Source organism: Colobus angolensis, unplaced genomic scaffold (genome assembly GCF_000951035.1).
Source record: "Colobus angolensis palliatus isolate OR3802 unplaced genomic scaffold, Cang.pa_1.0 Scaffold164, whole genome shotgun sequence".
NCBI classification, from domain to species: domain Eukaryota; kingdom Metazoa; phylum Chordata; class Mammalia; order Primates; family Cercopithecidae; genus Colobus; species Colobus angolensis.
In genome coordinates, this window is record NW_012114755.1 from 3,448,156 (window position 1) to 3,473,031 (window position 24,876).

General features: G+C 44.5%; 1 protein-coding gene across 4 annotated transcripts in view; it reads left to right on the plus strand.

Annotated features, from left to right (window-relative positions):
- Positions 1-24,876, plus strand: part of NAV2 (neuron navigator 2) — a 767,943-nt gene that overhangs the window by 576,509 nt on the left and 166,558 nt on the right. For all 4 annotated transcript variants that reach the window (XM_011937488.1, XM_011937486.1, XM_011937487.1 and 1 more), the window contains 4 exons: positions 1,297-2,398; positions 8,078-8,190; positions 14,056-14,164; positions 16,324-16,713. In XM_011937488.1, coding sequence (XP_011792878.1) covers positions 1,297-2,398; positions 8,078-8,190; positions 14,056-14,164; positions 16,324-16,713 — 1,714 coding nt within the window. The remainder of the gene's footprint in view (positions 1-1,296; positions 2,399-8,077; positions 8,191-14,055; positions 14,165-16,323; positions 16,714-24,876) is intronic.

The window sequence follows — 24,876 nt, forward strand, 5'->3', positions numbered from 1 at the left end:
ACTGGGCATGGGGTATGGGTGGGCGTGGGCACAGGGCCCAGTGGAGACGTGCCTTGCCTGGCACTTTCTCTCCAACAGCTGTCCTTCCTTGAGAGATAGGCTGCATCATCCCGGGCACTGACAGAAGAAGGGTGCTGCAGTTTCTGTTTCTGTCACATCGGCCACCTTGGTGACTAGCCGTTAGTTTGGAGCCTGCCCTCACTAGAACAATTCTGGCTCCAGTTTGGAAACATTTTGAGGCTTTTCTGAGAAAAGAGTCTGGCTAGGGAAATACTCACTGAGAGCCAAGGGGAAGCCTTGACTTTCAGATAACCTGTGTGTTTTCTTGCCCACAGTGAAGCCATGTGCATAGATTACACTCTAGAGAAAAAAAAAAAAGTTTTTTTGTTTTTAAGTCAAACCTGAACCATGTTTGCAACTGTTTTGTTTTGTTTTGTTTTTTTGTTTTTTTTTTTTGTTTTGAGACAGAGTCTCACTCTTTTTGCCCAGGCTGGAGTGCCATGGTGTGATCTTAGCTCACTGCAAGCTCTGCCTCCCAGGTTCAAGCACTTTTCCTGCCTCAGCCTTCCGAGTAGCTGGGATTATGGGCATGCTCTACCATGCCCAGCTAATTTTTGTATTTTTAGTAGAGACTGAGTTTCACCATGTTGACCAGGCTGGTCTTGAATTCCTGACCTCAGGTGATCCACCCGCCTTGGCCTTCCAAAGTATTGGGATTACAGGTGTGAGCCAGTGCACCCAGCCATTTGCAGCTTTTTAAAAGTGCCAGCATAGGAAAAACTTGCATGCTTTAATAGGCTTTAACAACTTTTGTGTGTAATTATTCTTTTTTAAAGATTCTACATGGTTTCTCCTCCTTTTCTGTTTTTGTAATTGTATTTTAGTGTCTCTGATACATTGTTTGCTTAAAGTTGGATAATTCTTGATTCTTTCCCATAATTGGGAAACAGACTATGGGATGAATAATTGAAAACGGTAGGTATTTCCTACTGTTTCCTGCACTGGCTATATTAATGGTGCAGGTATCTGTTAAGATTTGTTAAGACCCTCACATTCGCGTGGCACATGCCACCAAAATGCGATGGGGTCGGGGGTATGTGAACTGTGCCATACGGAAAGCGGGAGGAAGTCAAGCCAGGAATTAAAACCTAACCACAGATAATCCACAAAGTGGGCAATGGAGCTATATGGCATTTGGGTTGGGAGTGATTGGTTGTGTGGCCATGGCTGACCCTCCCTGATCTTCAGTGCAGGTCAACAGGTGTGACTCAGGCCTCCTCTCTTCTGTCTCTGCAGAGCCTTTGGCAAGCTCAGCCTCCTCCCACCCCGGAATGAGTGACAATGCACCTGCTTCCTTGGACAGCGGCAGCAGCTCCACCCCTACTAATTGTAGCACCTCCTCAGCCATCCCACAGCCCGGTGCAGCCACCAAGCCTTGGCGCAGCAAATCCCTCAGCGTGAAGCACAGTGCCACGGTATCCATGCTCTCAGTCAAGTCTCCTGGGCCTGAGGCTCCCAGGCCCACACCTGAAGCCATGAAGCCAGCCCCCAACAATCAGAAGTCCATGCTGGAAAAGCTGAAACTTTTCAACAGTAAAGGGGGCTCAAAGGCAGGTGAGGGCCCGGGGTCCCGGGACACAAGCTGTGAGCGGCTGGAGACTCTGCCCAGCTTCGAAGAGAGCGAGGAGCTGGAGGCCGCCAGTCGCATGCTCACCACCATGGGCCCTGCTTCTAGCAGCCCTAAGATTGCACTCAAGGGCATTGCCCAGAGGACTTTTAGCCGGGCGCTGACCAACAAGAAGAGTTCTCTGAAAGGCAATGAGAAAGAGAAGGAGAAACAACAGCGGGAGAAGGATAAGGAGAAAAGCAAGGACCTTGCCAAGAGAGCCTCTGTGACGGAGAGGCTGGACCTTAAGGAGGAGCCAAAAGAAGACCCCAGTGGAGCAGCCTTGCCCGAGATGCCAAGAAAGTCCTCCAAGATCGCCAGCTTCATCCCCAAAGGGGGGAAGCTCAACAGTGCCAAGAAGGAGACCATGGCCCCTTCCCACAGTGGAATACCAAAACCAGGAATGAAGAGCATGCCCGGGAAATCCCCAAGTGCCCCAGCGCCTTCCAAGGAAGGGGAGCGGAGCCGGAGTGGGAAGCCGAGTTCAGGGCTCCCCCAGCAGAAGCCCCAGCTAGACGGCAAACACTCCAGTTCCTCTTCCAGCCTGGCGTCCTCAGAAGGAAAAGGCCCAGGAGGGACCACCTTGAACCACAGCATCAGCAGCCAGACCGTCAGTGGGTCCATCGGGACCACCCAGACCACAGGAAGCAATACCGTCAGTGTTCAGCTACCTCAGCCCCAGCAGCAATACAACCATCCCAACACTGCCACGGTCGCACCTTTCCTGTACAGGTAGGAGCTGCCACCCACCTGTGCTGCCTGGGACATTGGGTAAAAGATCCTATCTAGTGGATTCCGGGTCTGTGAGGGCAGGAGCTAGACTGTGCTCCAGGAATATGTATGTCAATAGCTAAGAAACCATGTGATAAGCTCCTAAGAGAAGCAGACACAATGTGCTCCAGGGAGCAGTTCATACAGCACAGGTTGGGGGAGGAACAGAGAAAGCTGAAGAAGGGAAGTAAAATGTGAGCTGATCCTAGGACGCATAGGAATATGGGGACCAGGTCGGGTGCGGTGGCTCAAGCCTGTAATCCTAGCACTTTGGGAGGCCGAGACGGGCGGATCACGAGGTCAGGAGATCGAGACCATCCTGGCTAACACAGTGAAACCCCGTCTCTACTAAAAAATACAAAAAACTAGCCGGGCGAGGTGGCGGACGCCTGTAGTCCCAGCTACTCGGGAGGCTGAGGCAGGAGAATGGCATAAACCCAGGAGGCGGAGCTTGCAGTGAGCTGAGATCCGGCCACTGCACTCCAGCCTGGGTGACAGAGCAAGACTCCGTCTCAAAAAGAAAAAAAAGAAAAGGAATATGGGGACCCCAGGCCTTGTAGCAGCAGCTTCCCTGAGCAGAAAGCATGAAGGCCTAAATATGAGGGTGGGGGCGGTTTGGTGTCACCCTACAGGCCCCAGCATTAGTCCTAACACATCCTAACATATTGAAAAAATAAATAAAATAATAAACACCTGGCTCAATAACTAAGATTTCTTATAGCAGGGATTGCCTTGAATATTCAGATCCTCACAGTCCCTGCTGCATGCTGGGGCTTTCTGAAGGGAGAGGGACATGGGGGAGAAGAGTAATGGTAGGGAAGGGGCCGGTTCTAGAAGAACAGAAGAGCTCATGTTCTGAGGAGATAAGCCTGGGTGTTTGTGGTGATGGACGGATCCTTCTGTCCTTATCTGTCCCCCAGCCCCTTTCTCTTTGATGGCACATCCTCAGGACCATGAGAGACAGTGTGGAGCCAGTCCACACTGTGGTGCTGCTGCTCTGTGTGATTCTGGCCAGCGGCATAGCTTGTTGCTCAGGCTACAACACGCCCCTTACTGAACCTTACTGAATGCAGCACACGGGCTCCAGGGGCTGTGTCATACACGTGGATGAGTCTACTCCAGGCAGATGGAAGCTCCCCAGCCCCTGCCCTTGAAGTTCTTATAATTCCCAGAGCTTTCACTGACAGTGCCCAACTCCGTCCTGTGCTGGAGATGAGCAGTGCATTTGGCCACACTGCACAATTGGATAACTAGTACTCGTACACACAAAAGAGGATTAATGATCAAGTGTCACATTCTAGACACGTGTTTTACAGTTGTAATTCAAGTGCATACAGATGCACAACTGTACACTCACACTCATACTGCCATACATGTGGACACACATTAAAAGTCACATATAAGTATGAACACAAGTATACATTCATACATGAAATGCAAAGGCACATATGCATATGTGTATTTATATACCTGTTCAGGTACATAGGTGCATGCGCAGACTTTCAGCTTGCTATGTTTGTATGATTCCCCAAAGAATTTGATATTCCCTCTTTCCTCCTGAGCTGTGCTCTAGTGGGCTCTGTTACAGTTCCTGCCAATAGCTGGTGGAGGGACTGGCTTAAGTGCTTTCAAAGGAAAGCCAGCCAGCACCAGGCCAGCAAAAGAATGTCAGGCATTGTGCTCCTTCCTTTTATTTTGCTTGCATTCTCCTTCAGTGAGGGTTGTGCTGATCTTTTTAATTGGGAGAAGGTCTCACTTTATTGAATCAAGTCATCAGCTCAGCTCACAATCCTGAGAAGAGCACCAGGGCTTAGATAATGACTCAGCTGGTCTACACTCACAGCTTTTGTTTTGTTTTTGTTTTTTGTGTTTTTTTTTTGAGATGGATTGTCGCCCTATTGGCAAGGCTGGAGTGCAGTGGCACCATCTTGGCTTACTGCAACTTCCACCTCCCAGGTTCAAACAATTCTCCTGCCTCAGCCTCCTGAGCAGCTGGGGCTACAGGTACATGCCGCCACGCCCAGCTAATTTTTTTTTTTTTAATTTTAATAGAGAAAGGATTTCACCATGTTGCCCAGGCTGGTCTTGAACTCCTGCGCTCAGGCAGTCCACCCTCCTCGGTCTCTCAGAGTGCTAGGATTACAGTCATGAGCCACTGCGCCCAGCCATGAACTGCTTTTAATACAATTGTTCTCTGAAGTGTGGAGGCAACTGAATAGCTCCACATGAAATTTTTATAATTCCAGTAGCATTATTAGTCTTGAGGTAATACATATTCAAGATTCACAGATTCTGTATTTGCATTTTCAAAATTAAAATATGACAGTCTGATCACCATCAATCCCATTCCTTCTTTTTTTGTTGTTCACTATAATTTGAAAGATTATAAAACATATAATTTCTTTTTATTTCAAGGTTTTCTATCAGAAGAAAAGTCTTAATGATAAAGATCAAAAGTCTGACAAAGAGGAGGAAGAGGAAAATGTCTAGGATGTGGATCTGACTAGCCCCGTTTATATGTTAATACCCGCTCTGGGTAACGTTCTTCTGTCCCCTCTGAGGTGCCTTCATCTTTAGGGGAGTCTGGGAAGTGACGCTGGAACCAAGAGCACCAGGATAGAAATCAGGACACCTAGCTTGGTTCCTTCTGAGGTCTTGGGTACCAGCTGAAGGAACAGTTATTGATCGAGTGTGGGCAGAGAGTCTGCTAAGGGCTTTCTACCTCTTAGCGCACTTCATTCTTCCCACACCTCCATGAGCTAGCAGCTTAGGGGTAATTAAGCAATTTGCCCCAAGTCACAGAATTAGACTAGAGGAGCTCATGTTTAAAACCAAGTGTGGACTGGGCATGGTGGCTCACACCTGAAATCCCAGCGCTTTGGAAGGTCAAGGTGGGCGGATCACTTGAGGTCAGGAGTTCAAGACCAGCCTGGCCAACATGGTGAAACCCTATCTCTACTAAAAATACAAAAATTAGCCTGGCGAGGTGGCATATGCCAGTAGTCCCAACTACTCAGGACGCTGAGGCATGAGAATCCCTTGAACCTGGGAAGCGGAGGTTGCAGTGAGCCATGATCACGCCATTGCACACCAGCCTGGGCAACAGAACGAGACTCTGTCTCAAAAACAGACAAACAAAAAGCCAAGTCTGTCTAACTAGTGAGACCAGGCTCTTAACCACCAGTCTTGATTCTAAATCACTTTATCTTCATTGTCTTCATCTGGAAAGTGAGAAGTTTGGATTAGATTAGATTCTATAAAATGGTTTATTCTCCTTTTCTGCTCTAACATTCTCTCCCTCAAGCTTATGGTTCACTATATATAACTTACAATTGCTCCCCCCAGCAAAACCTCTCCATGTTAAAGTTGTTACCAAGGAGTAAAGGGAAGATGGGTCATTTTTTAAAAAATCACTCAGAATGAATTATATTTATCAATTCAGAAGTACAGTAGACTCCTATCACTTTATAGTTTACTAAGAGTTGTGTGTCACATACCTTTGATTTTTATAGAATCAGAGGAGGTTGCTATTATTATCCCCATTGTACAGATGAGGATGCTGAGATTCAAAGAGGTGAAGTGACTTAACTCAAATTTGCATGCTAACAAGTTACAGATCTTAGACCTGGAGCTAGTCGAATATTTAGACTTCCAAGTCTAATGTTCCTTCTACTACCTAGCATCTTCTGAGACTTAAACATTTCTTATTTATCCAGTCAACACGCCCTTCTTGTGTTGCCTGTGCAACATATGAACTTGAACTAACCTTTGCCTCTGGAGAGCTCTCAATCTAGTTGAGGAAAGATTTACTTATTAGATCACATTTTAGCCAACAGGAGAATAAGGAGAGTGCTATAGGATCACATTTTAGCCAACAAGAGAATAAGGAGAGTGCCATAGGAACTCCTGGCAAGGAGTCAAGGAAGGCTGTCAGGCAAAGATGACATGGAAGCTACATCTTAAAGACAGATTAGGAGTGAACTAAGGAAGGAGGAGAAGGGCCTTTAGGCAGAGAGGTTGCAGTTACTACAAAGATAAACCTGTTAAAGGCATGTGGACAGAAGCCACATGTGGGTGAAGCATAGTAGAGCTGTATGTCAAGGGTTAGAAAGGCAGGTGATGGGGCTGGAAATAAAGGAAGAATGTGGCCATCGTCTACCACAATAAGGAGTTTAGACCTTGTTCTGTGGGTAATGGAAACCACTGAAGACGGTGATGTCATCACGTAAGTTTTACAGAAGTCAGTGAAGAATCGTGTGGGGAGTAGACCAAACTTAGGAAGAGTGTAGAATGGAGATCACAGATTCAGATGCCTAATTGGCCTCTAAATGGTCATCTAGATGGGTGGCTCAGGGTGAGCGAGGCTGTGGCAGAGGGAGCCACACCTCTTTAGAGGGTGCAGCCACCACTTGGCACCAGCAGGTGGCAATCTACAATAACAAAGGCTCAGTCTTTCCCAGGCTTTATTTTTTACTGGATGAAGGCAGAAATCCAGGTATTTATTGTGAAATATCCCAATTTTTAAATGTTGAACTAATTTTAAAACTCTAAAATATTATGTAGACCAGTAGGAATAAATTGGGCTGGTTTCCACACTGGGCTGCCATTTGCAACCTCTAGGTGTGAGGTACCTGTTTCAAAGCACTCTTAAGGCCTCAGTAGAAATGAAGAGGGCCTGGACGCTGGCTGGAGGTGAGAGGAGCACAGGGATTATGAAATCCTTTAAAGGCAAAGATAACAGATTTGAGAACAATGGCCTCAGTAGGAAGAAGAAAGGAGGGAAGAACAGTTGGATGACTTGAGGTTTATCAGTACATCCCCCATCGTCCATTCTCATTCTTGGCAAACGTTTTCCTCACAGATAATAAAATCGGTTGAATTAGTTCAGGATGCCAGTACGTTAATAATGTTACATGCAGGGTCATGCATCTGAGTGTAATTATGCATTTGCCTGCCATGCCTGAATGAGCAGAGGTAGCTGTGACAAGAAAACATTGCATGAAGCCGTTGCTTCAATTTGCTTGACAAATAAGGGCATGGAGAGGGTTTGGGGAAGTACAGATTTCAGTCGAGTGTTGAAATAATGATCAAGGAGACCTTTCATGTCAGAAGAACTGAGCTCTGAATCAGAGACCTGGAGGGTAAACACACCTGCTTGGCACCCACTTCCAACTGGTTTTATGGTCACCTTTATAGAGAAAACCATGTCAGGATGATTTTGGGGTGGGGGTGCTGTTAATAGAGTCATCTTTATGTTTGACTTGTTGGCGTTGCTGGTTACTTAGAAGTTGTTCTTTGGCATAGGTTAAATTATCCAAACCACCCAGTACCCTCCAGCGTGTGTCTGGCTAGACCTAGCATCCTGAGGGAGGTTCAGAGAAGCATTCACCAGTGAGGGATTACAGGCCCTCCATCTGGGCAATGAGAAGTTTATCTTTTACAGTTCGGTGGCTCTCTCTGTTCTTAGGACATTGCTCCACATATGGCTAATGAATTATTTAGCGTCAGTCCGCTCGTCCGCTCTGTTCTGAAGCTTCTTGCTATAGGAGGTAATGGTGAGGGCTGTGGTTAGACCACAGTGGTCCAGACGTGGTAGTTGCCTCTCATGACAAGTGTGTCTGCTTTGGTTTGTGTATGAAGGTCTCAGACGGACACTGAAGGGAATGTCACTGCCGAGTCAGGCTCAACGGGTGTGAGCATGGAGCCCAGCCACTTCACCAAGACTGGACAGCCTGCTCTGGAAGAACTCACTGGTGAGTATGGAGCCCCAGAAATCTGTGTCTGTTGGTGATGAGGCCTTCCATGCACTACCTGCTGGAACAGCATGAACCCAGCTTGATTACAAGTTGCGTTATGGTTGCATTGACTTTGAGCTAAACAAACTTTCTTTCTTTTTTGTTTCCTATTATTTTTCTCCTTCTTTTTCTTCCCTTTACTCTCCCTCTTACAGTTTCTTCCCACCTCCCCAGAATTGTAAACAAATTTCTTACTGGTGTGCAAATCCTGTTTTTAAGATATATTCAATTTTATTCATTTAGGGGCTCCGGACTGCACTGATACTTAACTTTGAATCTTCTTGTTTACTCTTCAGATAAAGTTGCTTTTCAACAAGATTTAGAATAGTGGATTTCATTCCTGTATAGAAGCACTGATTTAAAATGTGTTCTTAGAGTCCTACATGAATTAGGGGGAAAAATTATAACATGCTTCTTTTTACCGGAAACAAAAAAAGAAATCTAGATTTTATTTAATTGTAACATAGACAATGAAGATTACAGGGACATTATACTGTATGACAGCATAAAATCCACAGTTGTTGTATAGTTAATTCTACAAGCATTTATTTATGAACACTATACTCTCACATTCTTAATTAAAGAAGAAAAGTCACACCTTAATTAGAATTCTTACTACAGTGGATTCCAAGCTGCCATCTTCTCTGTCTCTTTTCCCCATTCCCCAACTCTGTGTCCCATGCTCTAGCAACTTCTAGTCAGGGAAGTGAGTGGTAAGCCATTGATTTATTAGTGGCTGTGTCACTCTTCTCATATCTTACCACTTCCACAGTCAGGTTAAAAACTGAATCCATGCTTAAAATCCATTTATTAAACTGAATATCCCTGACTACAGCATTTTAATAGCCACATTACAGCTGTGGAATTGTTCTGCAGCCCAATGATTGAAACTTGCCCATCTCGCAATTAGACCCAACAATTAATTTCAGAGGATCTGGGTGATCTATTTCCTTCTGATTCCACTGGCTGGGCACAGTGACGGTGCAGAGATTCTTCAAGCCATTTGTAAGCAATCCATCTTAGAATGATTCGGGCCCCACATTTGGGATTGATTTTGTTTCCTTCTCTTCAAGGTTTGTAGCTTTCTTGTATATGAGTACATGGATAGCATAGGAAAAGGACCAGCAGTGAGAAGGGTGTGGAGTTCAGATGGCTGCTCAAGTCTCCATGTACATTCCAGATTGTGTTCTGATGTGCAGACATCAAAAGAACAAGGCCAACGCTTCAGATCCCAGCATGGTTCAGATATGTGGCCCGTGGAGTGGTGTGGATTCCTGTCAGACATTGAATCTCAGCAAAATCCACATTGGAAAAGCAAAAGCAGGAGCCAGAGAATATTCCAAATATTACTTAGATTTCAGAGTGACAGATTGCAGTATGTGATCTTCCCCTAATTTTTCTTTTTATCTCCATGTCTCCACTGTACTGGGCCTTAAGAACTCAGAAACCCTGAGTTGGCTTTGGGGAAGAGACTTGTGCAGCCAGTAGTGCTTGACTATTCACTCTTTGGTGTCAAATCAAATGGGGTTGGTCGCTAATGAAAATTCCTTATCAGGGTGACATGTCTTTATATTCAAGCAGTAGAAATCATACTTGTGACTATGTTGAATTTTTTTATGGAGAGACTGAATAATACATAGCATGATGTTGAATTTAACTTACCCACAGCCAATCCTTTGAAATGACAGTGAATGGTAGGACTATTTAGAAATGGACATTTACATAACTATTTGATCAGTCGCTTGGTTCTTCCCCTTACTTATGCAAATGAGTGGGTTTTCCTATGGTGTATGATCATGTACAGAACATTATAGTTGAAAAATGCATCTTGGATGATAGAATTGAAGGAATCACACACCTGCTTATCATCCTGCTCATGAATTCCTTCTAAAGCTTGCTGATGACTATCTTTCAGCCTCTCCTTGAATATTTCTTGGACAAAATGTTGTTCTTCCATAAGGCAGCCTGTTATTTTTTTGCTGTTGTTGACGGCTTCATCAGTTAATGGAGTTCTTTATTCTTACATTTCCAATCACCGGATATAATTCAGCCTTCTGAAGCCCCAGCAGTTTTCATTCTTTTTCATGTTGTAACATATCCCTTAAGGTTTCTTTATTTCCAAGTAAAAATCCTGGATTTTTTCCGTGGTCCTTTTGTAACATCTTGATATCCTCCAAACTCAGTCATATTTGGTCGCAATGTGATGCTCTGCCAATCATGACTAGTGGCTTGAGCATCGTTGGCAAAATCCTGATCGCTACAGGTAGACACTAAATTTTTAAGACCTCTCTGAATCTATGAGCTGAAAGCTCCCAGCTGTTTCCACTGGAACTCAATTATGTTTTTATTGTGTTCAGGCTGTGAGTTAGTAGGTAAATTCTACATTCAGGTCATTTTCAGAGGAGGCATAATTGGCAGTTCCGAATGTGATCACCCAAGCATGTCAGGTGGGTTACTGTTTTGTGTTCTTACATTACCCTTGGGGTCTGATGTAGAGCCCTGGAGGAGGGCAAATATTTCCCAGCAGGACCCACAAGAGGGAAACAGAACACTCACATTTACTGAGCCCTCGTTTTGTGCTATGTGCCATCTCATCTGATGCTCACACTAACTCTTCTAGCAAAGGGTTTTTATGTCCATTTTACAAGTGAGATCTAGGGTCAAGTGGCTAATATGCAGCACTGCCACAATTCAAATATTTATCTGTGGAAATGTGAAGTCCATGCTTTTCCTACAACCCCACACTGACCAAACGTGTTGCGTAATAAACATTTCTTAGACTTCTATAAATTGTGTGGGGGTTACCAAAAGGAAAGATGAGACACCATCCCCAACTCAAAGATCTTTGACTTTCTGTCTGGGTGCAGTGGCTATACCTGTAATCCCAGCACTTTAGGAGGCCAAGGCGAGCGGATCGCTTGAGGCCAGGAGTTTGCGACTAGCCCGGGCAACATAGAAGACCCCGGGCAACATAGAAGACTGCAAAGAAAACAAATTAGCCAGGCATTGCGGTGCATCCCTGTAGCCCTAGCTACATGGGAGGGTGAGGTGGGAGGATTGCTTGAGCCCAGGAGTTTGAGGCTGCATTGAGCTATGATCACAGCACTGCACTCCAGCCTGAGGAACAGAACAAGACTCTGTCGCTAAAAAATAAAACAAAATAGTTGAATTTCTAATGGAGGGTTAAGACCATTAATAGAGTGATGGATAAGTAAATATGGTTACTATATTTTGTGTGTGTGGTTAAGGTAATTAGTTGAGGTAATTTGTAAACCTATGCCTAGATTTAGCCTCATAATCGATGTTTTCTGAAGGGCCTAGAGCTAACCTAAGAATCAATATTTTTTTAGCAGGCTTATATACATAAAATGTGGCCAAATTGGCAGTAAAAGATTTCACTGATAGCCCAGAAGGTAGATGCAGTTACATTCCTCCAAAGTCATTAGGGGAAGGTATAATAGACATTCATCTTTGCTTTTGTTTAAAAACACATACATATATATGTATTTTAAAGCACTGGGAGGGAAATGCAAGTTTGGCCACTTTTCAGATAAGAGAAAAATGCCTTCCAAATTTCCTTGGGTTAAAAGGTGGAAGGAGATATTGGAAAGCACTTGCATTTTCAAGTAAATTTCCTCCATGAAATCATGGGTAGGTCATTTACTCCATCCCAGCCTCCAGGCACCACCATGCCAAGAACAACCTAAGAAAGTTGTCATCTATCTCAGAAGAAAAGTTAATTCTATTACATTTCTTAGCTGCCCAGTCCCCTGTTAATGACAATTGTTGGAAGTTCAACCTGGTGTCTGATGTCAATTCTACTTGCTGCTGCTTCGTGTCTAATGTAAATTCTACTTGTGCTATGTTCTAGATGGAGATTTCTTTGAAAATATTGCTCAACACTTGAAAATAGTCCTAGGCTTTTAAAGACCCATGTTTGTGCTTCTTCAGTCTTCTCAGCTGTCCGTAAAAGTACTCTGAGGGAGAAAATGTATAATTCTATTAATCATTATTATAGTTATTGCCCCTCTCCTCTTCCCGTTGTAAGGCTAAAATAAATGGAACTAGGCCATATGCGGTGGCTCACGCCTGTAATCCCAGCGCTTTGGGAGGCCAAGGCAGGAGGATCACCTGAGGTCAGGAGTTCGAGACCAGCCTGACCAACATGGCGAAACCCTGCCTCTACTAAAAAAACAAAAAATTAGCCAGGTGTGGTGGCAGGCGCCTGTAATCCCAGCTACTCAGAAGGCTGAGGCAGAAGAATCGCTTGAACCCAGGAGGTGGATGTTGCCACTGCACTCTAGCCTGGGCGACAGAGCAAGACTCTGTCTCAAAAAACTAGAAAGAAATGGAATTGCCAGAGAACCCAAAACAAGACTGCGCTGTGTCCTAGCTTGTATGTGGCATATTTCTCATGGTACACTAGTGCCAGCTCAGCTCAAATGCTGCTCAGCCAAGTGTCTTCTGGAAAGTTTTGCCCAGGGAATGGAAGGCTGTGGTCCTAACAAAGAGGAACCCAGCTGTCTGTTTCTTTCTTTTCTTTTCTTTCCATTTTTCTTTTCTTTCTTTTCTTTTCCTTCTCTTTCCCTTTTCCTTTCTCCTTTTCTTTTCTTTCTCCCTTCCCTTCCCTTTCTTTCCTTCTTTTCTTTCTTTCCTTTCTTTTCTGTCTGACTGACTGGCTTTCTGTCTGTCTTTTCTTGCTTGCTTGCTTGCTTGCCTTCTTGCCTTCTTGTGTTTCTTTCTCTTCTTTCTTTCTTCCTTTCCTTCTTTCATTTCTTCCCTTTCCTTCCTTTCTCCCTTTCTCCCTTCCTCCCTTCCTCTCTTCCTCCCTTCACTCTCTGTTACCCTGGCTGGATTGCAATGGCACAATCTCGGCTGACTTCAACCTCTGCCTCCTAAACTAAAGACATCGTCCAACCTTAGACTCCAGAGTAGCTGGCACTACAGGTGTATGCCATCAGACGGGGTTTTGCCATGTTGCCCAGGCTGGTCTTGAACTCCTGGGCCCAAGCGATCCACCTGCTTTGGCTTCCCAAATGCTCGGATTATAGGCATCAGCCACTGTGCCCGGCCCCCAGCTGTTTCTTGAAGGCTCCCTGCTCTAGAACACCAGCTGGCTTGTGTTGAGTGCTTATGGTGGGCACTGTGCTAAGGGAAATCCCGGCCTGATCCCAGTTTGTCCCCACAAATGTCCTTTGAGATCAGTACTACCACTGTGTTCCTTTTAGAAAAGTGAAATCTGAAGGACAGAGAGGACCAGCACCTTCCCCACAGTCACACAGCCAGTAAGTAGAGGAGCTTGAATTTGAGGTGACATAATACATCTAACAAGGAAGAAAGCAATCTTTCTCTGTATAAATATTTGTGATTAACAGGTACAGATCTTCTAGCTACTGCAAGCTATCCTTGCAAAGTAGGGCCTAAGATAGCTGCATATATCACCAATAGGTGAACAAACAAAATGCTCCACTCATTTTTGCATGGGCAGAAAATGACTACCTGGTTGGACCTAACCTGAGCGTGTCTCTGCTGGAGACACTGTGGAAATGTGTTTACATCTCAGACTAGGCACTTGGCTTCTCCCACAGGCTAGACTTCACCTATGTAAGGAGGCACCTGAAGGAAGAATCTCCTTGGACTTCACACTTCCTTTGGGTTTCTGTTCACACTTCCATTCAATCATTCATTCATTCTCAAATCCTTATTAAGCACCCACAGTGAGGCACATACTGAGTATAGTTATAGTCACAGACATGGATGCTGCCCTTATAAAGCTCAGGGTTGGTCAGAGAATTAAACTAGTCTTAACCCTTGTCTTTCCAGGGGAAGATCCTGAGGCTCGGCGGCTGCGGACAGTGAAGAACATCGCTGATCTGCGGCAGAATTTGGAGGAAACCATGTCCAGTTTAAGGGGAACTCAGGTTACACACAGGTATCTGCAGTGTGAATTACTTTACTGAACTAGCTGGTATCTTAATTTTCTACTGTGTTTGTTCATACCATTAGCAAAGCGATTTGGTTATAACGGATCAATAGCCTCGCTTTCCAAATGTGCCAGAATTCACAAAGAATGCCATACAACATGCAGAAGAGAATTATAGGAAACAAAAATTAGTATAGACAGTTTTTTCCCAAAAGCAGAAGGTTGCTAAATCCATTCAACAAACGATACTGTAGACCAGCTCTATTTAAATTTCACTTTACTTGCATTTTCTAAAACTATCCGGTGCTGTTGAAATGAGCAGGTGAACTGTATTTGACCTGTGTGATAAACTGAATAACTTGAATTCCTACCCACTCTTCTGATATGCAGCACTCTGTACTATTGTTAGACATGCATGTGCATAAAACATGTAAGGAAATATTTATAAAAACTTATGATCGTGTTTAAACTCTGATTTAGTTGGATGAAATCTAGGATTATATTGGAAACATTTATCAGGTAGTTTCATTGTTGAACAAGAAGTTGCAGAGGATGCAACTCTGGGATGTCCTTTGTGATTTGGGCAGGAGGAGGTTTTATAGTTTGTGGAAGTCGAGGAAAGTTCTTGTCCCCACTGAGCTTCCACGGAGTCTCCTTTGCTTCTCCAATTTCAGTTTCTTTGATAAGTGGCTATGGCAAGGAAACCACAGGGCTTCCACTGTCAGCAGTTTTGGCAGATTGGGGTTAACCACTGTGGGTTCCATCTCCAATAGGACTGAGGCCCAAAACAAGGGGTCCAATCTGAGAAAAATAAGGCCACTTCCAAGATCAGAGGAAAACAAAAACAGCTTAAGGGACCAAATTGGCTCTTCCAGAGGAGAGTAAACTCGGGCGTTTGGGAGTGGTACTGTCTTAAACCTTTAGGTATCTGAATGAAGGGAGTCAGATATTGGATCTCGTGACTCTACCATTAGTGTGAAACATCCGTCTTTCCACCGTCGTCACTGACACTGACTTAATGTTGGCCTAGCAGTTTCATGGTGGGATGGTAATTATGACAGGAGGGAAGACTTCAGTGGTTTCTTCTGCAGGGAAGAATCTCACTGTCTTTGCTCAGTGAGGAAATTCCAGTTTTCCTGTGAAAGTATAGATGATAGTTTTGACTGGGCTGTAAGAAACTGCAGCGCTGTGAAGACAGTGGAAGACGGACTCTGCCAAGAGATTGAGCTCATCCTTGGGCAGATTCTGGTCCGTGTAACTTGATTGAAGAGGGAACTCAAGCCCAGGCATTTACCAATCTTTCCAGACTTTTTGGATGAAATCTGAGAAAAGCAAAAGTCTGGGGGAAGTGAACCTCAGAGGGTTACAAAATTAGAACTGTGTCCACTGCTCAGTTGGGAGGAAGCTGAGAATGTAAAATGTGGTATCAGGAACTCCTGGTGGGTGGAGAATCCCACCCTTAGGAAAAGAGGGCTGTGATGCAACATCCTAGAATGAATGGGCAAGCAGGAACCTTCATGCCCCATCCTAAACAGCTCAGCATTTTCTAGTATTTTCTTTCCCAGAATGGAAAGAAAATTCTTTTTGGGGGAGGGGAGGGGGATGGAGTCTCGCTCTCTGTCACCAGGCTGGAGTGCCGTGACGCAATCTCGGCTCACTGCAACCTCCGCCTCCTGGGTTCAAGCAATTCTCCTGCCTCAACCTCCCGAGTAGCTGGGACTACAGGTGCGTGCCACCATGCCCAGCTAATTTTTGCATTTTTAGTAGAGATGGAGTTTCACCATGTTGGCCAGGATGGTCTTGATCTCTTGACTTCATGATCCGCCCACCTCGGCCTCCCAAAGTGCTGGGATGACAGGCGTGAGCCACTGCATCCAGCCTGGAAAGAAAATTCTAGCAGTTAAGGTCATTTAATTAAAGGAATTTGTTTCTTGTACCATGTTTTAGCAGGGAAAGTCTCCGGTAGGCTTTTCAGAATGTTATGTAGATGTGCAGCTTTCCTTTTTCATTTTGAGCAGAGGAAGCACACCAGGTGGTACATAGGGGCCAGCTGTTTTATCCTATTTTATATATGAGGATTATTTCATAATTCTAAATGATTAAAGAACATATAAACTGTGAAGGATACTAGGTACCTTTGAGTCTAATCAGGTTGGTTTTGTTTCTAGCACATTGGAAACCACGTTTGACACCAATGTCACCACGGAGATGAGTGGCCGCAGCATACTCAGCTTGACAGGGAGGCCCACACCTCTGTCCTGGAGACTGGGCCAGTCCAGCCCTCGGCTCCAAGCAGGAGATGCCCCCTCAATGGGCAATGGGTACCCACCTCGAGCCAACGCCAGCCGGTTCATCAACACTGAGTCAGGTCGCTACGTGTACTCCGCCCCTCTGAGAAGGCAGCTGGCCTCCCGGGGCAGCAGCGTCTGCCACGTGGACGTCTCAGACAAGGCAGGAGATGAGATGGACCTGGAAAGCATCAGCATGGACGCCCCCGGTTACATGAGCGATGGGGATGTTCTGAGCAAGAACATCCGGACCGATGACATTACAAGCGGGTAAGTACCCAGGGCCGCCCTTTTTCCCAGAGAGAAAGCAAGCTTGGCACCTGGCTTCCCTTTTGTAGGGCTCTATTTCAGTCTTCCGGAGGAGGTCCAACTGCCCACCTGAGTTTCTGCTGCCATATCAAAGGCTGTGTGGCATGGAGGGAAATGCTGCTGGGCTGTGAGTCTGAAGGCCTGGGTAGTCCAGGCTTGGCCAGTAACTCACAAACAGCAGGGTGACACCTGAAAACAAACCATGTTGTGTTAGTCCCTTAAAACAAACCTTGCACTAAGGATGGAATCCTTGCAGGTTAGACGACCTCCCTAGGCCTGTGAGATTTGGCCTGTACCTACCTTTTAGATCTCATCTTCCTGTCTCCTACCTGTTTCCCTGCTGCAGCTGTCCCTCCCAATCCTCAATCTTGTCAAACTCTTTTCCACCTCACAGCCTTGCACACTGTTTCTCAGCCTGGATTCTGCTTCCCAGATCTTTGTGTGGTAGGTCCTTCTTGCTGCTCAGCTGACACCTCCTTGGACGGGCCCTCCTTGACCGTGCAATTTGAAGTAGGTGTGTGTATGCCCTAAGCATCTCCACCACTCTGTGGCAGGCTCCTTTGGAAGCTTATCACTATTTGAAATTAGCCTGATTATGTGTATATCCTTTATTGCCTCCCAGCCCTCTCCTGCTTGCAGCAATAAGCACCACAAAGCAAGGACTTGTCTTGTTCAATTCACCGCAGAATCCCCAGCGTGTTGTGTATAATAGGAGCTCATAAATATTGCTAAATCAATGAACATGTGAATCAGTGAATGAATGAACAAACCCAGCCTCCCTGTTTCTCTGTGTGCTCATATATGAAGTAAAGGGGGGTGATGAGATGATGTCTAAGGAAACTTTCAGGTGGAGCCTGCCATGACTGTATAGCATGAGGCCTGGCCAGCAACTTGTTCATGTTCCCCTCTCAGATCACCCTGCAGACTTAAGGTGCAGTGAGTTATTTCCCTTGCCTGAGACTTCTTCCTTCATCTGTTAACGTGACTTGCCCAGAAGTTCTCCAAGATCTTTTCCACCTTGAATGTTCTAGCTGTTAAAGTTACAGATAAGAGGCCGGGCGCGGTGGCTCAAGCCTGTAATCCCAGCACTTTGGGAGGCCGAGACGGGCGGATCACGAGGTCAGGAGATCGAGACCATCCTGGCTAACACGGTGAAACCCCGTCTCTACTAAAAATACAAAAACTAGCCGGGCGAGGTGGCGGGCGCCTGTAGTCCCAGCTACCCTGGAGGCTGAGGCAGGAGAATGGCGTAAACCCGGGAGGCGGAGCTTGCAGTGAGCTGAGATCCGGCCACTGCACTCCAGTCCGGGCGACAGAGCGAGACTCCGTCTAAAAAAAAAAAAAAAAAAAAATTAAAGTTACAGATAAGAAAAAGCAGCAGAAATATTAACTGTGCCACTCATTTCCATAAAAATAATGATCAAGAACCCGATGGGTGAGTCAGTATTTTTGTAATTTAAATAATAGCTAACTCTCCTATATGCCAAATACAGTGCTAGATGCTTTACTTTTATACTCTCTTGTTCTATCTCCACAGCAATTCTTTGAGGTAGATGATATTACAATCCCCATTTTAGAGATGAGGAAAGTGAAGTCCAGGAAGATTAAATAACTTGCCCAAGGGCTTGCAGCTATTAGCATAATAGTGTATCATCTTGCCAACATTTTATTGCTATATTGAAATATTACAACTACTAGAGTTTATTTCAAAATTAATTTTCCTCCGTTCTACCTCTGTGAGTAGAAATGTTCTTTTATGTCATTAAAAGCTGAGGCATAGAGGTGCTTTGGTTTTCATCCTGTCACTTTTAGAACTATCTTGAGTAGAGAAATCTTTGAAAATAGGATCTACCAAACCTTTTGCAGGGGGAAAAGGAAAATTTCACCTTCACCTTCTGAAGGTTCACTGGAAAATCAACTCACAAAAGGCAGATTCGTTAGAGAAGGGACATACAAATTTACTTAACGTATATACACAGAAGCCTTCAGAATAAATACCCAAAGATATAGGGGAAATTGTCCAATTTTATGCTTAGGTTCTACAAAGTATGGACAGCTGTGAAGAAATATGATTGGGCAAAAAGGGTATGATCTAATGCTAGTAGATGAAGTGGGGAATCCTGGGAAGGTCTGTCTGTCAACATTCCTGCCTTATCCTGCCTTCTGGGTGTGGGGCAGAGCCCTCTCTGTAATGGAGGTTTCTACAATCAAACAAGGTGGTTCAGATAATTTCCTTATGCCCAGGATTCACGCAGAAAGGAAGAGGGGAAATTAGAGTAATGTTTGGAGGTTTTATGGCTGGCTTTGGGGCAAAAGGGTTCTGATTTCTATGGCCCACCTGGGGGCAGAGGGATTCTAGTTTCTATGGCTGGCCTCAGGAGAAATAGGACTGAGAGACCAGAGGGCAGGAAAAGGTCAGAGAAAAACTTTCGCTTCTGAGGCCTTTATTTTGTAGTGTTTTCTGAGCCCCAACACCTTACAGTACAACAGATTTCTGCTACCTGGAATGGCTGGCGCAATTAACGGACTGAGAAATTAAATGACCTGGTCAACTTAGAGCATCATTTTTTTTTCTAGTTTTCTACAAACATGAAAAACAATAGCATACACCTGTTAACTACAACTGAATTGTGCATAATGTAATCTTTGTATTATTGTTTAGAAGACTTTTGGTATCTAGCATGGACTCAGATTTATTATTATTAATTCCCATTTTCATATACTACCAAAAAAATTCTGGCTTGTTTTGAGGTTTTTGTATCCTGTAATAAAGAGTTTATTTTATTGTCGAACCAGTCTTAATTATAAAAAGATGGCCGGTGAATTTATTTTGATGTAGTGTTGATTATGTCCACAAGGTGGAGACATTGAAACACTCTAACCTGAAGCTTAGTGCTAGCCGAGTAAGAAACTCCTGGTTTCTTTAACCATCCAAACCAGAGCCTTTACCTTTGCTTAAAATCACCAATGTTTACATTTCAGTTCCAGCTTTGCCAAGCTTACGTTTTAGCATGTGTGATAGCACTTAGAGCAAGTGTAGATAAAAAGTTCAGAAATGTAAGCAAAGCACCTGGTTACTGAAACTGGAGAACTTTGGTCTGGTTTCTCTTCCTGTTCCTTTTAATGTAGAAATGTACCCTCAGCATGAGGAGAGCTAGCCCAGATGGTACCTAGTGCTCCTTCTAGTTGTAGCATTCTAAAACACTTCTTAAGCATGTCTCCACTCTGTGGAAATGCATGTGAATTTCTGCTTTGAGGCTAAGTTACCAGTTCGTGTTTATATGCAGAGTTCAGGGCAAGACAGTTAATGTCTTTTCTACTCATATCATTTTCTTTCTATAAACTGGCAAGATTATAAATATTGAAAGGCTGGTTATTCTGTGCTTCAGAATCTGTTGAATAAGGCACTGTTGAGGCAATTGATATAGTGAAAGGGAAATAGGCTGAGATATCTTATTGGACAGACCAGGGCTTAAACCCTGCCCAACCTCTTGCCAGCTCTATGACGTTAGGCATGTCATTTAACTTCCCTGAGCTTTGAAGCACTACAATTAATATGGTTTTTAAACCTTCAGCTGGATTTCTCTTTGCAGTTGTATCTGATAAAGACCAAAATCCCAGTCAGGGTCTAGATGCCTTATCGCCCTCAAACATCCAGGCGCTTGGAAACAATGAAATGATTAAAGCTTTTGTCCAGATGTTTATTTGGCTTAGTGGAAACATAACCTTGATGTATGAGTAATCTATCAATCCATACAGAGGCTCTTTGAGGAAAGTTCTTGTAAAAGTTTATAGCAAGTTTATTTAGAAAACCTGATATGGAAGTAAATTCTGGTTTCTAAAAACCTAAGAACTCTGTTTTTAAAGTGACACTGTACCTTGGCTTGGCACAACAGCTATTTTTTGATGCCTCTATTCATTTTTCTGTATTGGTGTGTGCATGTGCACATGTGTGTATCCTTCAATTCTCCCTATGGTAGGGCTGAAATTACTTTATTATCATATTACCATGTAGTTTAGCTAAGAAATTAAGGGCAAATGCCTTTTACAGTGTGGGTGTGTGTGTGTGTGTGTGTCTCAAATCCTTATATTGTGCCTGGTATATACCAGGCATGTCTAAGTACTTTACAGGTTGTTATCTGATCTCTACTCGATCCTTTTATTGGATTGATAAATTGGGCATTGGCTATAGCGGGGAGGAAATTAAAATAACAGATGAGATTTCTCTTACTAGGTTTTGATCTGTGAAGTCAATCTTCTACTCATATTCTAAAATTCAAAGTGCCATATGGTACGGAATAAAATTAAAGGGGCAGACTCCATGTCCATATGTTTGAAATGATTTTTTTTTTTCTTTTCAAAGGAGGCACTGAGTTGTACAGTATTCCAAAGTATAAATATATATCCCTTTATGGACAAAAATTGACCCTTTAAATATAACATCAGAAGTTTCTCCCTCTCAGAACCTTTGATGACTTCCCGTTGCCTGTGGGAACAGATCTGAATGCCTTAACTAACTGTGGAGGCCCTTCATGGCCTTTGCCTCACCTACCTTCGCTGACTTACCCCCGACCACATTTCCCGTCACACACTCCAGACTTCCCACTGCTCTAGGCCACCTGCCACCACCAAAGGCTGGTTCCTGCATTTGCAAAGCCCTGTCTCTGGTTCCTGCATTTGCAAAGCCCTCCGTCTTGGGACATGCTGCTTTCTTCCTGGAATTCCTTTCGCCTCGTGCCCATCTGACTAATCCTGAAGAAAACATCTCCCCGTGATGTCCTCTGGGACTCCCCCAGTCAGCGTTAGCTCTGTTTCACGTGTTTCCGATGGTCTTGGTTCACACCTACCCTTATGTATAAACCGTTTCACTTTGCATGGGAAATGTTTGAGAGGCACTGGATGGTATTGAGGAAAGAGGATGATCTTAAAAGGCAAACAGAATTGAGATTTAGGCCGGGCGCAGTGGCTCAAGCCTGTAATCCCAGCACTTTGGGAGGCCGAGATGGGCGGATCACGAGGTCAGGAGATCGAGACCATCCTGGCTAACACTGTGAAACTCCGTCTCTACTAAAAAAAATACAAAAAACTAGCCGGGCGAGGTGGCGGGCGCCTGTAGTCCCAGCTACTCGGGAGGCTGAGGCAGGAGAATGGCGTGAACCCGGGAGGCGGAGCTTGCAGTGAGCTGAGATCCGGCCACTGCACTCCAGCCTGGGCGACAGAGTGAGACTCCGTCTCAAAAAAAAAAAAAAAAAAAAAAAAAAAAAAAAAAGATTTAATCCTGGCTCTGCCAAGTGAACTGGAACAAGTTCTTAACCTTTGAGTATTAGAGATGGAGCTTGAAAAGAACAGGCAAGAATCTGGGATGCATAAGAAATGTGCACACGTGTGTGTGTGTGTGTCTGTGTGTCTGTGTCTTTCTCCACTAAACTTGGAATTCCTAGCAGGCAGACAGCACTCATTATTTTTCTAAACCCAGAGACTGGGACATAGCAGGTATTTAATATTTTGAGAATGGTCTGTTCGTTCTTGATGCCTACCCTGACAGGACCTTATGCTTATATAACTCGCTACCACACGCTATGAAGCTCAATGGTTCTATTTACAGAACACTTGGAGAAAGCCAACTTAGCCTGTGGTGTCCATCTAGTGGCTGATAGAGGATGTGATGCTGTGGTTTCAATTGCTTTTCACTGTGAGTCATTGTGTTGGTTTAAAGCTCCTTCCTGGCTGATGATATTTAGGGCTAAGGATGTTGGCTTTTGAGAATGAGGCTGATCAATAGCCTAGTGTGGAGAGAAACAAGGGTGTAAGCATTTCATCTTCCACAGTGGCTTTTTAGGGGCTGCTGTTTTCCCTCTTTGGTGGTAGGAATTACTCCATCGACAATATGGACACAGATGCCTGCCGGGAGACTCCATTCTTCAGAAATTGAGAAACTCATTCGTGCTGAATTAAAGTCATCCCTCAGTGTCCATGAGGGATTGGCTTCAGGACCCCCAGAAAATACCAAAATCTGTGGATGCTCAAGTTTTTCATGTAAAATTGCGTAGTATTTGCATATAACCTATGTATATCCTCCTATATACTTTAAATCATCTCTAGATTACCTATAACACCTAATACAATGTAAATGCTCTATGGATAGTTGTTATGCTTTGTTTGTATTATTTGTTCTTAAGAGGGTGCTTCATGCTCTCATGCATCATTAGCATGTATAATGCCCTGTATCTTTTCCTTTTTTTTTTTTTTTTTGAGATGTAGTCTCGCTCTGTCGCCCAGGCTGGAGTACAGTGGCATGATCTCAGCTCACTGCAAGCTCCGCCTCCTGGGTTTCACGCCATTCTCCTGCCTCAGCCTCCCGAATAGCTGGGACTACAGGCGCCTGCCACTACGCCCAGCTAATTTTTTGTATTTTTAGTAGAGACGGGGTTTCACCATGTTAGTCAGGATGGTCTTGATCTCCTGACCTTGTGATCCGCTCACCTCAGCCTCTGAAAGTGCTGGGATTACAGGTGTGAGCCACTGTGCCCAGCCTATCTTTTCCTTTATTGCCTGTCAGTCATCTCTCTGATTCCATCCAAGCAGAGGTAGTGACTTTTCTTTATGCTTCCTTGATACTTGCTGTATCTGTATTAGCCCTGGTAGCACTACATCAGAATTGGTTTATTAGTGTTTGTATGTATGTGTGTGTGTATGTGTGTATATGTATGCGTGTGCATGTGTGTGTATATATATATGAGATAGGAAAGACAAAACCCAAACCTGTTGTAGGTTCTAAAGGTTAAGGTCAAATCTGTCTTGAGTGCTCCTGTATGTTCATTGGCTGGCACAGTGCCTGCCTGTTCTATAGTAAGTAGTCAATAAATATTTGTTGGCTGGACACAGTGGCTCACATCTGCAATCCCAGCACTTTGGGAGGCTGAGATGGAAGGATCATTTGAGCCTAGGAGTTCAAGACCATGCAACATAGTGAGACCTGTTGCTACAAAAAATTTAAAAGCTGTTTGTGGTGGCATGTTCCTGTGGTCCCAGCTGAGGTGGAAGGGTCACTTGAGTCCAGGAGGTTGAGGGTGCAGTGAGGTGTCATTACACCATTGCACTCCAACCTGGGTGACAGAGAAAGACCTTGTCTCAAAAAAAAATCAAGTGAATGCTGCAACTAACTTTAAGAATGGCAAGGCCAACCATATTTCTCTAAATGAATTTGTGCCTATGATTGTAGCCCCACTGAGTTTGAGGACCTAGCCACATGTCTTTCTTCTTCTGGGCCCTGCCATTTTGGACTGCCTCTAACCCTGTGAGCTTGGCATTATCAGTACAGGAGAAACAGAACTAGGAACATTTGCCATGTGGACTGATGGAAGATAGACATGCCCCTGTTCATCTCTTCCTTCCTTCACTGAACGTTATGGGACAAATGTGTGAGGTGTTTCTCACCAAGTCAGCATAGAACATAGCAGGCAGCACCCTGAGTCAAAGGGGGTAGATTAATAACATGAAAGGCTCTTTCTTATCTAGTGAATCTCTCCAGACCAGACCTGGAGTGACCTTGATAGGCTGTTGTTTCTGGCAGATGGATAGGAGAGAAAGCCAGAGTACTCCTTACAGCCTAACTCACCCTGGAGCCAAGATAAATGAATTTAGGAGAGGCTGTCCTGAAAGGCACTGATTCATGGCAGGTTCCAGCAGGGTGTGGCAGGCATCTTGAGATTTGAAAAGGATAGGTTCTTGTTTCTCTAAGCTGATCCCACTGAAATGATCTTGGCTTTTGGTGTTCTTGGAAGGCTTGGGAAGTTCAGGTTGCCAGCCAGCCAGTGGGCTGGTCTCAGTGGGATTAGGAAGATTGAGCTGTCAAGGAAAGGTAAAGACTCAGCTGTGTGGACAGACCCATCTATAGTGCTTGGCGCAAATGAATGGAAACGCTCTCTTCACAGCACTCAGACACGAAGTGTGTGGGTTGCTTTCCCCACACAACCAATTCTCCTACCCCAGCTGACTGTCCTATAATTCAGTTCAATTTGGACACCATCTACCTGGAGTTAGCCTAGGCACCACAGGTTAAGGGCTCAGTTCCACAAGACTGCCACACTCCCCCCACTGCCCCGCACACACACACACACACTC